The sequence below is a fragment of the Triticum urartu genome, chromosome 5, assembly GCF_003073215.2.
Source record: "Triticum urartu cultivar G1812 chromosome 5, Tu2.1, whole genome shotgun sequence".
Taxonomy (NCBI): Eukaryota; Viridiplantae; Streptophyta; class Magnoliopsida; order Poales; family Poaceae; genus Triticum; species Triticum urartu.
Window position 1 is genome coordinate 544,802,488 of NC_053026.1, and position 17,794 is coordinate 544,820,281.

At 44.8% G+C, this 17,794-nt stretch overlaps 1 protein-coding gene across 3 annotated transcripts; it reads right to left on the reverse strand.

Annotated features, from left to right (window-relative positions):
- Positions 1–696: 696 nt before the first annotated feature.
- Positions 697–5,494, reverse strand: LOC125510547. 3 transcript variants are annotated; one of them, XM_048675764.1, is made up of 4 exons: positions 5,067–5,494; positions 3,012–3,139; positions 1,481–1,532; positions 697–1,321 (listed from the first exon to the last, which is right to left on the reverse strand). In XM_048675764.1, exons 1-4 carry the CDS (start codon positions 5,077–5,079, stop codon positions 1,206–1,208), a joined length of 309 nt encoding a protein of 102 aa, XP_048531721.1. In that variant the 5' UTR covers positions 5,080–5,494; the 3' UTR covers positions 697–1,205. The 3 variants fall into 3 exon arrangements, 1 of the variants encoding a protein (XP_048531721.1); XR_007284657.1 differs by lacking the exons at positions 697–1,321; positions 5,067–5,494 and having other exon boundaries at positions 1,480–1,532; positions 2,995–5,058; XR_007284656.1 differs by lacking the exons at positions 697–1,321; positions 5,067–5,494 and having other exon boundaries at positions 1,480–1,532; positions 2,412–5,058.
- Positions 5,495–17,794: the final 12,300 nt, after the last annotated feature.

The window sequence follows — 17,794 nt, forward strand, 5'->3', positions numbered from 1 at the left end:
GATTACCGCTTTCCTAGATTTTTGAACGTATGATTTTTTTTCTCTTCATGAACTTACCCATGTTTTCTAAGCAAGATGTGCACTCCCCAAAACAGAGTGTACTTACTAAGCATCAGTAATCGAACTTCAAGCATTGTGTGTGTAAAATATACTTTTTTTAACCCAAGTGAACCCTAGTTTGTAGGCGAACATTTTCATGTAGATGTACAGACATGAAAAGGCTATGATGACAGAAGTGTTGTATAAAGCTCCACAAAGAAGAAGAATCTTCTTTGCCAAATGAATCATACAAAATATTAACCAAAAATCATTAGTATACACATTATCCAGATATCTCATAAGGCATTTTGTGTACAACATCATTATCAAGCACAAGTGGTATAGGAAGAAGATTGAAACACTAAATAAATTGGACTTACCAATGGGAAGTCGATGAACTAAAAAGCATATAGAAGATGAATTTGTGAATCTGCCTTTTTTATGCACCCTGCAAGAAAATAAGAACTATAACAATAAAGCATTACCACACTGATTTACTTGTTTCACTATTAAAAATGGGTTTCAAACACAACTTCTAAGCAGACAGTGCTTACTTTTGCTCTCCCACTTGGACTGAACAGGCAAAAACAGAACGCATCACTTGCGCTAACAATCTAGAAATCTAATGAACACAAAAAATATAGAATTATTCCGATACCTCGGGCGAATGGCTCTGCATATGTCGCTTCAGATGAGTCGGTTGGACTGATTTCCTTCTCCCATCTGGACGGATAAATTGTAGAACTTGCACGTCGACGTCGCAACACTCACACTTTGGACGGATCTCCTTCTTCCATCTGGACTGACAGTTGCAGAACTTCCATCAGGCAACAAACGTAACAAGCACGAATACAGCGATATCAACGAGAAATCATGAGGGGGAGGGGTGGTCGCAGCGGTGGCGGGCGTGGGGAGGGTGGAGACGTGGTCGTGGCGGCGGTGGGTGCATGCGGAAGCGGGAGGGATGGACAGGAGGCTGGCGACGCTGGGGACGGGCTCATCACATGAAACTGTATTTTTCTATAACACACATGAAACTGTATTTGTGCTTACTTTACGAACTGATGATAAATTACATCATGCACTCCGATGCATAGTGTTTGTTTCTTTTTTTTGTACACATCATATGATTTGTGAGCTGCATACGCGAGATAAATCATCCATTCTCATGGCGCCTCGACGATCTCCGGTGAAGCTCCCAGCGCCCGGCCTGGTCTGCAAGGAGAAGGGAATGCAAGGAGCCAAGGGAGGGAGAGCCCTTTTGTGGTGCTTGTCATGCTTCCTGGACGAATCAGAATGAAATAAACTTGAGAGACTGCAGATATCTGCAGGGATCTTTTCACCTTTTGGATCCTACATGATGCAACACAGAGACAAGATGCCATGACACACAAACGCACATTCATAGAATGAGGAGTGGCGGGTTTTATTTTGAACTTGCCTGGAAGTAATACTCTGGTCCCAGTAAAAGTATCATGTGTATAGTGTATAATCTGTAAACAAAAAAAGATGCAGAATTTACAGACGAAAAGGGTAAAATAAAAGTTGAAACAACAGAGAAACTATGAAGCAAATGGCATCAGTGAACTGAAGCACCATACTGTACTGATTTTTTTTTTGTCAATGAACTTTTGCAATATAGGTACTAGAACTCACTGATGCTATTTACTCTTCGTATAGTGTTGTCTTTTTCATATAGGTAACATGTTCTTCTGCACATGAACTGATACTCTAACACACAGAGAACTGTTTCCATGCTTTTCTAAGAACCGAAGATAAAATATAGGGCCGGACAATGGGGGATTAATGTTTGTAGCAGTAGTGCTCATGGCAATATAGGGCTCTCCCAGGACAGGCCCTCGTGTATAAAAAAGCTAGTGGTTTAAATTCAAAACAATGACAACGCCACCAAGCATTTCATTAGTATATATTCTCACCTTATCCTCGAGTGCCTATTTTGTGTTATATGAAGATGGAAAACATGAAGGCAATTGTACTTACGATTTGGAATTAGATGTACTGAATAGCATACAGAAGATGGACTGAAAAAATTGAACTAGCACAACCATTTTGCCTTTTGACAATCTTTTGAACTAGCTCTACGACAATTTTTTGAACTTACGTATGTAGACGAAGTGAACTTTTTGACACATATCTTTCATCTGTAACCATACCCAACTCACACCCTCCTTGATATTGTGTTCAACTACTGTTGCATTTTTTTTTATCCGGTGACCTTTTTATAAAAAAATACTGACTACTGTTTTCTAATTTACAAAATTACAAGAACAGAGCAATACAAACAATCAATACGAGGAGGAATCTCTAGATGAATAAGAACAGAGCATCAAGAAGATTCATCAAATTCATACCAAAAATATGAGGAGGGGTCACGGTACGCCAACTAATAGGCTATGCGGGAGGAGGGCACCACCTAGGTGGGAGGAGGCCGCGACCTGCAGTTTCAGTGGTATATGCCTAATATAATTGGAAGGTAGATGATCAGCCAGTGTCGGCCTCCAAGGCCAACAACCTTCTTGACAACACACTGTAGACCGACCAACATGGACTTTGTTGGGTTTAAATTTTTTATTCATGCACTATTAGGCGTGCCCATTTTGAACTTACAAAGTTTTCTATACCCATCTGAACCTACGAAGTTTTCCTATAGCCATTTTGAACTTACAAAGTTTTTCTTGACGAACTTTCATGTGGTTTGTTTACAAGGAACTTTCGTAAGGGAACTTCTCACGCAATTGCACATGTACTGGTTATATTTTCTCCCGAAGCCAGAATGGTTTTCATATGTTTCGTACACTATGGTGATGAATATAAACAGCGGGTGAGCACCAAGACAGATTCAACATGGGATCCCTTTCCCCAAGAGGAAGCAATAGGAATTATTGATTAGAAAATAAGCAAGAGCAAGTACGAGGAGAGTAACAAGAGTTGTACTTTTGGTGTAAGCATACATGAGCAGGGCTTGCGCGGAGGCTGCGTGAAGGAACTGGTTGAGGACGGCCACACTGGTATTTGTGCTCCTGCCATTGTGGCAAAGGGGGTAACGACCTGTGTTGGTTGCAGGAGCTGGACTGACCACCTAGGCATCACATCAAAGTAATTAGCAAGATTAACCACTACTTTTTACAAGAATTAGCCAACAATTAAAAGGGTAAGAAATAAGAGTTCTAGTAATTATAATTTCCAAACACTAGTAGCAAGCACTGTTTTGGTTCAGTTTCCTTTGAATAAAATCAACGGCACCATCTCTTTATGAATAAAGCAGCATGCATTATCTCAAGGCCATGTCCACACTTCCTCACACAACGATTCAAAATCCTCTCAGCTAAGCTCGAACAGGTTTCTATTCTCAAGCTATTTGGCTTTTAATACAAACAGGTTGTGAGCAGATAAAATTACGCATTAAAAAGAGTGTATCAATTTCTCAATCGCTAGAGAAAATAACACAAGAGCGGTGCCAGCTTCCATGTAAACCCACACCTACGCCCACCTAACCCAGCAGCGATCGAGCCAGCCAAGAAGGAGCCAGCATTGAAGCACTTGGGGGAATGAAGAAACGGAATCATCTAGGTTCCATGTATAAATCATGGGAGCTCCTAGGCATTTTATCCAACACAACCAGCGCCTACTACTGTCAGCACCACATCTGCAGCTGTAGGAACGCCGCCAACTGAACGGCCTAGGTGGCTGAGTTTGAACGATATGGTCGCTGAGGCAGCGGAGCGGCGCGCGTCTGTAGGAAGGCATGGCGGCGCACATCGACGGGGAGGCGGTGGGCGCGCGTCTCAGGGCGGCGTGCATCTACGGGAAGGCGTGAAACAATGAACAAATTACAGTAGCAACACTTAATGTTTTAGATTGCCTTGGCACAACAAGTTAGTACATCTAGCAATCTAGGCCAAATAAAATCCATAGACTACAGATTGACTAAAATAAGAATTGAAATGAACTAAAACTAAAATAAGAATTGAACTGAAATAAACTTGGATATTGTACTCAACTAAAATGAGAAACTTTGACTAAACTCAAATGAGAATTTGAAATTGGACTGAACTTTTTTTTTGCTGAACTGATCATGAAAGAAACAAGAATCAATTCGTTCTGGAAGTATTTTAAGCATCAAGTCCACGAGGTTTGAGAAGTTACAGAATTATTTTCAGTTTCAAGCACAATCGCAATTCAGAATTGCTAACATAATTTCAAGGTAATATGCAAAAAAACACATTACATTACATTGAGATGTCCAACTACATGTACCATATTAATACCTTCTCATAAAAATTGAATCAATAGTAAGAAACAAGGTAGTAACAATCCTAACTCTGCATAGTTTTGGGATTTGTAGAAGTCTGAACATGGTTATCATAGTTAATTAGTTACTGTCTAAGCAGGATGTGTTTACACACTTATAATTCAGAATTGAACTGAAGGACCGATTTTTCTTGTACTGAAGCTTGTTTTCAGAATTCGTATCAGTGGGGTTATTAAACACATGCATCAACATCGAAAGTGGAACACTAGAAAAAAGGACACCGCTATGCAGGAACTACAGTCTACAGATCCAGAGGAGAAATCATCAAGCAAAAATCAAGAGAGGTCGCAATCCATGGAAGATGCCGACGGATTTGCCATGGAAGGGCCTCCCACTCCCCTGCTCTATCTCCTCCCACTCCCTGCACACACAAACGCAGACCAGAGATAGAGAGAGGATGAGAGGGAGATGACTAAGACGGATCGAGGGCGGACACGGGGTGGCCTGTGCGCAGTTCTTATCGCGACCTACAACAGAGTGTGCTGTTGTACTGTCGAGGCAAAGTTCCTCGACCCAGCGGCTCCACCCGCAGCCGCTGAGCGCAGGCCATGGCGCGACAGCCGAGGGTGGCGCACGGGAGTGAAGCTGCGGCCGTGGCGCGAGTGAGGGGTGCCGAGGATGGCGTGCGGGGAGGGAGACATTTGTACTACAAGAACTGAATATTGTGCAAATGTTGAACTTGTAGGTTCCATACGCAAGCTAGCCATGAATGGGGCGGTGCGTGACCAGAGGCGATAGCGGAGACAGGGCACGGCCCGCCAAGGCAGATGCGGCGGAGGAAGGCGGCCGACAGTGGCTCGCGGGAGGAAGGCGGTTGGCGGTTGCTCGCCGGAGGAAGGCGACCGGCTATGTCTCGCGCGAGGAAGGCGGATGGCGGTTGCTCACCGGAGGAAGGTGGCCAGCGGTGGCTTGCACGAGGGCAAGTTGGGGGCGGGGGGCGGTGACGGGAGGCACACTAGGAGGAGGGGGATGGTGGCGGAGGTGCCTGGGAGGAGGAGGATAGGGCCAGCGGCACGCAGGGTGGCGGTGGGATCCGGGCGGCGGCGCGCTGGGTGGAGGTGGGTTCGGGGCGGCGCGCTGGGCGGAGGTGGGTTCGGGCGGCCGCAGGAGGAAGAAAATGGACGCGCCTCTATACAGGGCCCGAGGGGGTAACAGAATAATATTTTGTTAAGGGTAACAAAATAGTCCAGTCCTATATATATATATATATATATATATTTGTTGTATGTCAGTAGCTTTGAAAGTCAAAATGAGTTATTATGTGTGGATGTACACCGGTCACATTTGTCAGAACAAATGGAGCACTGAATGATTCACAAAAACCAAGGCGTTTGTGCAAGCCGCATTTGCAAATGGCCAAAGGAAAACCTGGTGCCCCTGTTCCCGGTGCGACAATTGGGAAAAGAGGACAGAGGCTGAAATGGGCAAACACCTGCAGAAAAGTGGTTTTACGCCCAATTATACGGTGTGGACATTTCATGGTGAGTCTGCCCAACGTGACCGAGCTGAGGTGGTTCGTCCTTCAAGGCCTCTACAAAGGCCTTCAATGAAATGACCGATGAGCATGGTACCGCTATGGAAAACATGGTGCAAGACTTGGATGATGCTCGGGATTCGGACGAGGAGATGGAGGAATCTGCAAAGGCCTTCAATGAAATGTTGGAGTCTTCAATACGTCCGCTCCACGAGCACACTGAGCTTTGTCAATTGGATGCCATCTCACAAGTAATGGATCTGAAGACTCAGTTCAACTTGGGCAGAGAATGCTACGACGCAATTATGACAGTATTTGGACGCTTTCTACCCAAAAGCCATGTAATGTGTGCAAACCTGTACCAGTCGGACAAAATCCTCCGTGCACTGAAGATGCCCTATGGGAAGATACATGCATGTGAGAAAGGATGTGCCTTATTTATACTTGAATATGCGGACTTGAACTATTGTCCCATTACCAAGTCTTCCAGGTATGTTGTGGTAGACAACTTTATGGGTGAGAAGACGCAGACCAAAATCCCCGTTAGTGTTCTTCGGTATATGCCAATCGTACCAAGACTTCAATGTCTTTTCATGGTTGAAGAGACGGCCAGACAGATGACATGGCACAAAACAGGCAAATAAACCGAACTAGATGCAGATGGGAATCTGATGATGGTACACACATCAGATGGTGTTGCGTGAAGAAGTTTGATGAATTACATGATGACAAAGCGGCAGATCCGAGGCATCCTAGAGTCGGCGTAAGCACGGATGGGTTCAGTGTGTTTGGTCTGACGGCAACCCAATACAGTCGATGGCCCGTATTTGTCTTTCCACTCTATCTCCCCCCAGACAGATTATGCAAAGAAAGAACATTTTCCTGACGTTGATAATTCTAGGGCCCAACTATCCGGGGAAAAATATGAATGTGTACATGCAGCCGCTTAAAGACGAATTGCAAGAAGCCTGGGATAATGGGTTCAAGACATACGACGCCTATAGCAAACGGAACTTCATAATGCGTGTCTGGTACATGTACTCGACGCATGACTTGTCGGCGCATGCGCTATTCGTTGGCTGGTGTGTGCATGGAAGGTTCCTGTGCCCCACATGCAAGGGAGCTCTTGAGTTTCGTTGGCTTCAGGCCGGTCGCAAGTTTTCTTGCTTTGACATGCATAGACAGTTCCTGGATCCTGGCCGTAAGTTCAGGAAAGACAAGAAGAACTTCATCAGAGGTAGAGTTGTCAAAAACTCTGCACCACCTGTGTTGACAGGCCAACAGACCCTGCATCAGTTAAACGCTCTCGAGCCAGATCCAGAGCGTCCAGGGTACTTCAAGGGGTATAATTCTAAACACGCCTGGACTCACAAGACATGCTTATGGGATCTGCCTTACTTCAAAGACCTCCTTTGCCCACACAACATCGACGTATGCACACTGAGAAGAATATCGCCGATGCACTTTTTGGTACATTGTTCGGCATAGATGGGAAGTCAAAGGATAATAATATGGCTAGAGTCGATCTGGAGGCGCTATGTGATAGGCCGTTACAAAACATGGAAGAACCAAAAGTAAAGCAGAAATGGACGAAGCCAAAGGCATGGTTCAATCTTAGAAGGCCAGCTATGAGGAAAATTATCTTATGGGTGCAACAGCAGTTGTTGTTCCCCGATGGGTATGCAGCGAATCTAAAGAGAGGAGCGAATCTTGATAAATTGAAGATATTTAGTCTCAATAGTCATGATTGGCACATATGGATTGAGCGGGTAATGACGGTGATGTTGCGTGGCTTCATCCCTGAGGATGAATGGCTAGTACTTGCAGAACTCAGCTATTTCTTTCGTGTTCTTTGTGCGAAAGAACTATCACCTGGCGTGCTAGAAGAAATGGAAGAGTTAGAGCCGGAGTTGATCTACAAGTATGAAAAGATCTTTCCACCGGGCTTCTTTAATCCAATGCAGCATTTGATTTTGCATCTCCTGATCGAGGCAAGATTGGGGGGGGCGTGCAAAATTGTTGGTGCTACCCAACTGAGAGGATGCAGAAGACGCTTCGGCAAAATGCAAAAATAAACGTAGAATTGAATCATCGATGGCTGAGGCAGTCATCACTGAGGAGGCGACAAACTTCGTGACAGCACACTACGAAGCCAAAAATCATCATTTGCATAATCCGAAGCCTCGGTACAATGCTGACGAACCTCAAAAGGGTGGATCCAACCTCAGCCTATTCAAAGGGAATCTCGCACCAGCCAGTGGTTCTATACCAGTATCTTTGGATAACGAAGAATGGCGGACCATTACGTTGTATATCTTCAACAACCTGACAGAAGTGCGGACATACGTCGAGTAAGTTCTCGGTACATTGTTTCGCAACTTCTATTTCCTTTGAACTACTCTTATTCCTGGATATTTCATACAGTCGATACGTCGCCATATTCTCGTATGGAGCGGTAATCCAAAATGATTCTGTCGAAGAGTATGAGCTTCTCGCAAAGCAAGGAGGCGGCTATCCCGGTTTCATCTCTTGGTTCAAACAAACAGTAATTTCTATTAGACCATTTCATTTCATTCGCTAATTTCTGCCTAATGCAACAATCATTTCGTATTAAACTTGCAGGTTAATTCAGAGTCTATGGACGCCGAATTGAGACAAGTCGCTAATAGTTTTGACTATAAGGTCCGTTCATTTCAAAAATACGACATCAACGGGTATCGCTTTCGTACCTATGGCAAAGAGCTATCTATGGCCGACCGAAAGTCTACAAATTGTTGTGTATCTGCTATCGGCGAAGGAGGTACTGAGTATTATGGGAGAGTTGAAGCAATTTATGAACTTCTATTCTATGGTGACAACCCACCGAATGTTGTACTCCCCAAGTGTTATTGGTTTCAGCCGAAGGAAACTAGAAGGACTCATGAACATATAGGGCTAGTTGAAATCAAACAAAGCACCCATTTAGATGTTCCTGGTGTCTATATTACGGCTCAACAGGCGACCCAAGTATTCTATCTACCGTGGGCCTGCAAAACTAATCCAAATCTGAAAGGCTGGGATGTCGTTTATGAAGTGCCGCCACGTGCTAGACTATCTCCCCCAAGGAAAGAGGATTATGAACCTCACATTATCCCAGACACATATGAAGGAGAATTCTTCCAAGAGACACGTCTTTCCAAAAAAACGTTTCAAGAACTGATATACTTCACCCCAAAACATTGAATTAGACAGCGACAGTGAATCTGTCATCACCCCAGAGGAGGAACAAGAAGAGCCGGAACAAGAAGAGGTTACTGTTGCGGATGACCTGTCAATGCTTGACCGATTACGTCAAGGTGGTCTTCCACATTTTGATGCCGCTGAACCCTATGAGCACGTCATTGATGATAGTGATGATGATGATTATGCATTTATTGATGATAGTGATCGAGATTATTAGTAGCCCGCTCCTACACCTCCATGATCACGGTAAGTTTCTCTAGTGTTTTGCTTAACAAATGCATAAAGACCTAGACTTAGCTTTATTTCCTGCAAAATGACTTAATAAGCTAACTGACCTCCAAAACCATCCATTTTACCGAACTTAGATTACTTATGACAAAAATGGCATAATTAGCTTAGTTAGCTCATAAACGATCCATTTTACCCAAGTTAGCTCTAAAATGACCCATTTTACCTAGGTTAGCTCCAAAATGACCCATCTTACCTAGGTTAGCTCTAAAATGATGCATCTTACCTAGCTTAGCTCATAAACGATCCATTTCAACTAAGTTAGCTCATAAATGATCCATTTCACCTTAGTTAGCTCATAAATGATCCATTTCACCTTAGTTAGCTCATAAACGATCCATTTCACCTTAGTTAGCTCATAAACGATCCATTTCACCTTAGTTAGCTCATAAACGATCCATTTCACCTAAGTTAGCTCATAAATGATCCATTTCACCTAAGTTAGCTCATAAACGATCCATTTCAACTAGGTTAGCTCTAAAATGATCCATTTCACCTTAGTTAGCTCATAAACGATCCATTTCACCTTAGTTAGCTCATAAACGATCCATTTCACCTTAGTTAGCTCATAAATGATCCATTTCACCTAAGTTAGCTTTAAAATGATCCACTTCACCTTAGTTAGCTCATAAACGATCCATTTCACCTTGGTTAGCTCTAAAATGATCTATTTCACCTTAGTTAGCTCATAAATGATCCATTTCACCTTAGTTAGCTCATAAATGATCCATTTCACCTAAGTTAGCTCATAAATGACATATACTTCTTCTTCTAGTCACCTTTTTCTAACTTTCTTATTTTCCATTTTGCAGGTCTCATTCACTTCATGGAAGCTAGCTTGCTATGATGGAGTGCTTGTTTTTTCTTTCATTCTCTTCTAGTATTCTTAGCTTGCTATGATGGAACAATGTGTATGTGCAACTTGCTATGTATGAATGGATGGAACTATATATGTATGTACGATGAAACTTATGTGCTGGATATGTCATATGTTTGCTGTGAAATAACCCTGTGAAATGTATCTATATATGTCATATATATTTGCTGTGAAAATTGTTGGATTTAAAAAAACAGAAAAAGAGCCAATGCAGGCTCTTTGCCGTCATCCACCGATGGCAATGGGCTATTTGTCGTCCGCGACAGACGGCAAGAAGCCACGTGGCAGCCAACTGTGCTTCTGGGAGCTGACCCATTTGGCTAATTTGCACACAGTGGCGGACGACAAAGCCTTTGGCTACAGTGGTGGACGGCAAAGACTTGCTGGAAAGTGACGTCCAACTGACGTCATCAGGCAGACGGCAAAGGGCTGATGATATTTGCCGTCGGCCGCGGATGGCAAACACTGCCGTTAGCCACCCAACGGTCTAACGATGAATTTATTGCCGTCGGGTTTCTTTGCTGTCCACCGCGGATGGCAAAGGCCCCTTTGCCATCCGCTTCCGAAAGCAGACGGCAAAGAAGCTCTTTACCGATCCTTTCTTTGCCGGTGCATTTTGCCATCCGCCGTCCGTGCCTTTGCCGTCCGCCTTGGCGGACGGCAAATTAGCTGATTCCTGTAGTGTCACATTAAAAACAAAATACATACATAGTTCTCATTGAATAACATATAGCTCTCCAGAGTATCTAGTTAAACCATACATTGAAACTATGTAAAACCTTTCAATGCAACAACAAATACTATCATAATCACAACCAAGGTAAAACGTGATCCAACGGCATAATGATACCAAGCCTCGGTATGAATGGCATATTTTCTAATCTTCAACCGCATTGCATCCATCTTGATCTTGTGATCATCGACGACATCCGCAACATGCAACTCCAATATCATCTTCTCCTCCTCAATTTTTTTATTTTTTCCTTCAAGTAATCGTTTTCTTCTTCAACTAAATTTAACCTCTCGACAATATGGTCGGTTGGAATTTCCGGTTCAACTACCTCCTACATAAATAAAATATATGTCAACTTGATGGGCATAATTGTAATAAACAATAAATGAACCAAACAGTTATAAAAGATAATATATACCACATCTGAATCATAGCCAGGACAAGGGACGACGGGGGCGGATACCAAAACCATCCACTATATAATAACAAGCAATAATAAAAGTAAGAAAATTAGACAAGTATCTATCTAAAGTAAGAATTTTTTCTTTCAGAAGAAGATAAGAACAAGAGGCTCACCACGGTGGTGCAGGCGACGAGATCGGCATGGGCGATCGACAGCGGTGAAGACGGGGACGGGACGTGACGGACCGCTAAACCTAGACAAATCTCGGGGAAAATGGAGCTTGGAGGTCGATCTTCGAGAGGAGAAAGCTTAACTAGCATGGCTCGGGCATTTCATCTAACACCTCAGGTGCATAGGAGGTGAGCTAGAGCACCCAAATGCCCTCTCCTCGCCGGCCAGAAAAAATAGAGCACCGAGGAGTGCTCTGCTGCGGCAACGGGGTATATATAGGCAACTCATTTGTCACGGTTCGTGGCTGGAACCGGGACTAAAGCCCAGCCTTCTGTCCCCGTTCGAGCCAAGAACCGGGTCCAATGTTTGTGGGCTAGGAGTGAGGCCCATTGGCCCGGTTCGTGCCTAGAACCAGGACAAATGGGTCCGTACGAACCGAGACCAATGCGCACGAGGCCCCGGCCGGCCCCCTGGGCTAAAGAATCGGGACGAATGCCCCCATGGGTCTCGGTTCGTGACTGAACCGGGACTAATGGGCTTGCCCTGCCCGAACCAAAGCCCTGTTTTCTACTAAAGTGAGAAGGTGCAATGTTCACACGGTCGTCCTTGGCGACGGCTCTTACCCACTATAAGCACGTCCCGATCAGCGTGCCTTGCCGTTCTCTCCCAAGCATCGCTAGCGAGGGACGGCCTCCCACCCCTTCTTCCTCGCTGCCATAGTGTGGGCAGATCCAGCCTCCCGCTGCCCACCTAGCGATATCCCGGCGACCCTCAGGTATAACTTCCTTCGAAAACCGGCCTTGCTCTACTTCCCGAGATCCTGAAGTCGCTGCATTTGTATCTTTTACTATTTCTCAGGCCCCCTCGTAGATAGGATCGATCGACTGTTTGAAAACCACCTATTTTTTTACTGTTAAGAGGTAAAACTAGTTGATGCACTTGAATCTAGTACTACTTGGTTCAAACAAGGAAGAAAGGGGTGGGGGTGGGGAAGATTTATTACCTGAATCTAGGACTTGGTCGAAAGAGGCAATAATGGGGGCAAAAAGTAGCAGAGAATGGCTATCCAACTGGTCTCTAGGTCTAATAGGGAAATAAAGGGAACACTGTACAAACTCAATAAAAACCCGATCTATTGGTTGAAAAAGGAAAGAAAGTGGGGACTGGGGGACAAGTCAACAAAGTAAGTCCAGCACTAGATTTTCTAGCCTCACACAGTAAAAGGTGGTTATATACCGAACAAAAACGGGACCAACCCAGATATCCTCTTCTGATATTTGTTGCCCTGAGCCTCTCTTATGTAATGCCACTAGTAAAATGAAGCAGTCGCACTGTTAAAAGTAAGGACACGTTAAACCAATGTTTTTCAATGTAATGCCTCCAGAAATATGAATCAATGGCACTTTTTTCATGTCCTACTACATTTCCCATTAAGATAAGTTCTTCTTTTTGTTAGAGATGCAAATGTCCTGGTCCGCCTACTCTCTCGTGCCCAAATACCGACTCTGTAGCAGCTGTTAATGTAATGTTGCTGGTAAAATGAAGCAATGACACCATTAAAGTAATGTCGTATTTAATGGTTGTCATAGTTAATCCTAATGCCCACACTAATATCTAGATATGCTACTAGAAATTTCTATTGTCCTTGTACGATTGCCATTCAGATAAGGAACATGCTTTTTTCATTTGATGCATGTTTCATCACTTGTTAGTCACCCTCCTTTCCACCTTTTTTGTGCCAACAGAGATATACATTTCACGCTTGATCTTAGTTGAACTGCACAAATGATATCCAAATTATAGTTTAACATTCCAGGAGCTTCACGGCTGTCAGGACCGTATTTTCGGGATATTAATTTCCCAAAATCGGCCCTCGTGCTCACCAGCCCCAGGATTACTGTTAGCTGATGAGACACCAACTTGTTACAGAAACTCCAAGCAAAATACAAAATATGTAGTACAAGACCATTCTGGCCTATGAGTACAACGAATGGTTTGCTAGTGGCTGAAGGCGAAAGCGATTTGCGGATCACCAGCATCTATGGGACTCCATTTTCCTCAGGAACAGCTGACCATGATAACTCCTATCTTCGCGAGGCTGCTATCTCCGTTGCATAGGTTCCGGGGCTGACCATGATAACCTGGTGATTTTTGACAAAATCAGAAACTTGTTAGTGCAAGTTTTGCAAAACTTCAGTTTTGGACAGAAAGGAAAAGGCATGGTTGCATGCACTAAAAATCCTCCAATGGGTCCACTCTTCTGGACTTAAGGGTTTTGTAAGATGGTCTATAAGCAGGAGAAAGCACATGGTCACTAGAGGAAAAATAATTAGGGTTGCTGTAGAAATCACCAGGTTGGACCAGAATGAAAAAGAGGTTGTTTCACTCAAATTTTTCAAGGAACATTACTAGGTTTTTGCACAAAGTTGAATAATATACTTCTATTAACATCCCATAATTTTAGTGGAAGCTTTAAATAAATATTTAAATAGGTTGTAGTTCAAAATTGCCCACTAGACCAGATTTGAAAACCTGGTGTAGATCTCTAAATATCCAATGAATGAAATATGTTTTTGCATAAAAGTGATTTAAAAACATCACATGACACCTCCAAATTTTGGTTGGAATTTTAGATGAATTTATAAAAGGGTTGCAGTGCAAATGGGGCCCTAAAACCAAAGAAAACTCACTTTAAGGAATAAAACTCAGAGAGAAATAATTATGCAATTAAATCCACTTTTAATAGAAATGTTCTTCTTGAGGGGAAAGACAAGTCCAACAATATATCTGGAAAGATTTCACTTGGGGTAAAAACTCCATGATAACAAAGGAAAGAATGGCTCTGAAATAAAAGGAAAAACCAGAAAATAAAAATTTTAAATTCCCTGGCAAAATTTTAATTAGTAAAACATGGTCAAAATTTTGGGGTGTCACAACACTACCCCCCTTAAGAAAAATCTCATCCTCGAAATTTGCTAAAAGCTGCTTTAAGAAAATATAAGCAATAAAATGTGGCTAAAGTGAGGGGGCAATAAGTGGTGTAAAACCACAGTGTGGAACACTGGCGCTGCGTGGAAAAATCTACGGTTAGGGGAAAAACGAGAGATTTCTACGTTGGATACAGTAAATTTAGAATAAATTCTAAATTTAAAATACGCTGGTCGTACCCGAGAGCACAGTGCTCTCTCTGGCTGACAGGTGGACCCGGGGCCCACTGTCAGCCTCTTCTTCTTCCTCTGGCTCTCTCTTCTTCCTCTCTCCCGCGCGCTTTCCCGCGCTTTCTCCACCGGTGACGTCTAGCGCGTAGGGCATCTAGGCCGTACCTGCGGTAGTGCGCGGCGTGCTAGCTGCCGGTGCAGCGTGCACTCACCTCGCGGGCCAGCGTGCTATCAGCACTGCTCGCAGATTCGCCTCCGAACACCGGCGATCGGGTGACGAGCGGCGCTGGTGGACTTCGCCCACCGTACACCGAGCTAGAGCTATAAAACGGCCGAGGTGCTTCTTTCTTCTTCCTCACACCTGGTCTCGCTTCTCCTTCTCCTTCTTCCTCCTCCATTTCCACTTATAGAAGCTCGAGATGAGGCTCTAATGGGGGGGGGGGCAGTGCCGGGCTGGTACATGATCCTGGTGTGCGGAGGGCTGGCGGCATTGTTGGGACTCTCCGTGCTCCTGTGTGCGATGATCCTCGATGATCGTCATGATGCTGCCGCTCGAGTGTTGGCTCTTCGCGGTGGCGGTGATCACGAGGAGTAGGTGTGGTGTCAGGTGCTAACTATTGTTGGTATGCTGGGCAACTTGTACCCAGATGATTACCCACTAATCTCTCCTTCAGAGACTGTGGTGTATTAAGGAGATGATTAGTCAGGTGCAACACGGTTACGTGGTGTTGCGAGTAGTGTATGTGTTCGAGTGGTTGTGGTTGTGAGTCTGTTGCCGTGGTGCCGCGTGAATAAAAATCCATGCCGTGAGGAGATATATGCCACAGCAACTCAGGAAAAAAAACATCTCACTCTAGGATTTTTCGCGAGAGAAAATTAGTTAAACAAAAGTTACAGTAGCAAAAACTACTCACCACAATCGAAACCAAATATTTAACTCATCGCACAAGATTTAGAAAAATACGTATGAGTTACAACACTTAGCTAAATGTGGGAATAAAAGAACATAGTAGTGACGTCTAGAATGAAAACGGCAACTGGACGGGGTCCCGAGAAAACGTCTCTGGTATTGGGGCGCACTCTTCTTCTATCGGGGGAAGTGGATTGATCATTCGATGAACGCGTCTCTCCTGGCCGGGCCTCAGTGGTCTGCCGATGGCTATCTGAGGATTTAAATCAGCAAGGCTCTAGAGATAACCCATTACTCGCTGGGTTAAACGCTCTTGAGCGATGACATACTGGACAAGGTTGGCCAGTACTGGGTCTCTCTCAATTCGTCCACCGGGAAAAGATGTCACTTCCCCAGGTGCTGCACAGCTCGGAAAGTAGTAATACCCTAGTTCGCTGCCATAGGGTATCGCGAATCGAAGGCAAACAAGTGCTTCGTGTGCAGCCATTTCTCTGGCCATCTGCGGAGTCGGCATAGATTTCCCCAGGAGGGAGACTTCCGTTGGGTCTTGGTTTGAGTTTACGGGGGGAATGTGCACTACTGCCCAATATTTCAAGGTGGAAGAGGTGATCCTCGATTTGAGCAGCTCGTACTGGGGTGGCTGGGTAGAACCCATGGTACTGCAGGTAAAGTCCCACAATATTTTAACAAAGCTACCCGGGGTTGCATCTGGGGTTCTCAAATAAATGCTAGGGCTCGGCATGGCAAAAAATGGTTGTGAGAGTTGTGCACAAGATGAGGTGCACTTGGCATTGTCACGAGGTGGCCTTTTATATAGTGACTAGGCTGAGTTATTTACCGCGGTGAGGGGCACTAGCTTGTTGGTTCTACTCTCATGCGGGTCGGGGTCAAAGCCACAGATACACACATCACACAAAAGTGTCGTGTTACTGTGGGTGTCGTCGGGGTTGGGTTTGGTAGCTACGCCCGGAAAAATGTAACCGTACATCAATACAACTACTATTTAAATTAGGGGCGCACAAGCATGTAACATTGTGGTGATACAAGGTCACACAGCTACAGGTTGTGGACATACAGAGACTCGGTACTACTCGAGTGACTTAGTCCACCTCGTTTATGTCTAAGCGGGCGTGCCTTGTGGCTGTCGAGGTTTCTCCACGGGCTTCGCCATCGAAGTTAGGTGCAGGTGGTTGCGGAACTGCAGGACCGGGGTAGTGATGATGACCATCGCGGGGATTGTTGGCCACAATCCCGTTGGAGTGTGTTCCCAAAAGGCGATGAAGCACTTCTGGGGTCATCAAAGCACCTTGGTCGATGGCTGGGGCTGATCTCAAGGTCTCGGTCGGTTGTCCGAACAGCACGACTGGGTTGTCGGCATCGGGCTCAGCTTCTCTTCTTGCCGGGGCTCAGCGAACCAGTTCTCCACGAGCTGCGATCAGATCAAGGGTGATTTGATCGAATAGTACCTCTAGTGAACTTACATAGCGTACCAGATGCAATAATGCAGGATCTGTCTCGTGATCTCCATTGGCAACTTGGGGTGGTCTACCATACCCGTCACGGCTGGGGTAGTAGTAGAAGGAGCGACAGTTAACTCTGGGCGACAAGTGCAGGAGTTGAACTATAGCTTCTCGAGCAGCTAGTTGGATGGCTTGTGGCTCAAAGGAAGTTGTCCTCCCGGTGAACCTGTAGGGGCGCTCTGGTGATAGACCCCTACCATAGACGTGCACAGTGGCCCAAAATTGATGGCTCTCGCCGCTCATGGACCCTTGGTACACAACATATTCTGGGGGCTCTTCTAATGCAAAGGCACGGTGGGTGAGGTTTGCTAGCACGGTCACAAAATCTCCAAGGTTGGTTGTTGTGGTCTCATTGTGAACAATGGGGCGAGGCATTATAGCTTGGTTTGGGGTAGAGGCTGTGTTGTGTTGGGTTGAGGCTAGCGTGCCCTTTTTATAGATAAGGGGGACGGAGTCTTCCTTCGCATGCTTGCGAAAAAGGACTATTTAGGGGCCGGTCACTGGTGCGTGATCGACAGGCTAGGAGGGTAGGTTGGGCACCGACTGCCAAAAAGGTGTCGGGCTTACTGTGTGGCTATCTTGTACGAGAAGCTTGGCCGAGGTTTGGTTAAGGTCTGGTGGGTTGGTTTACCTAGGTTTTCGACCTGGCTAAGATAGGATTAGCCC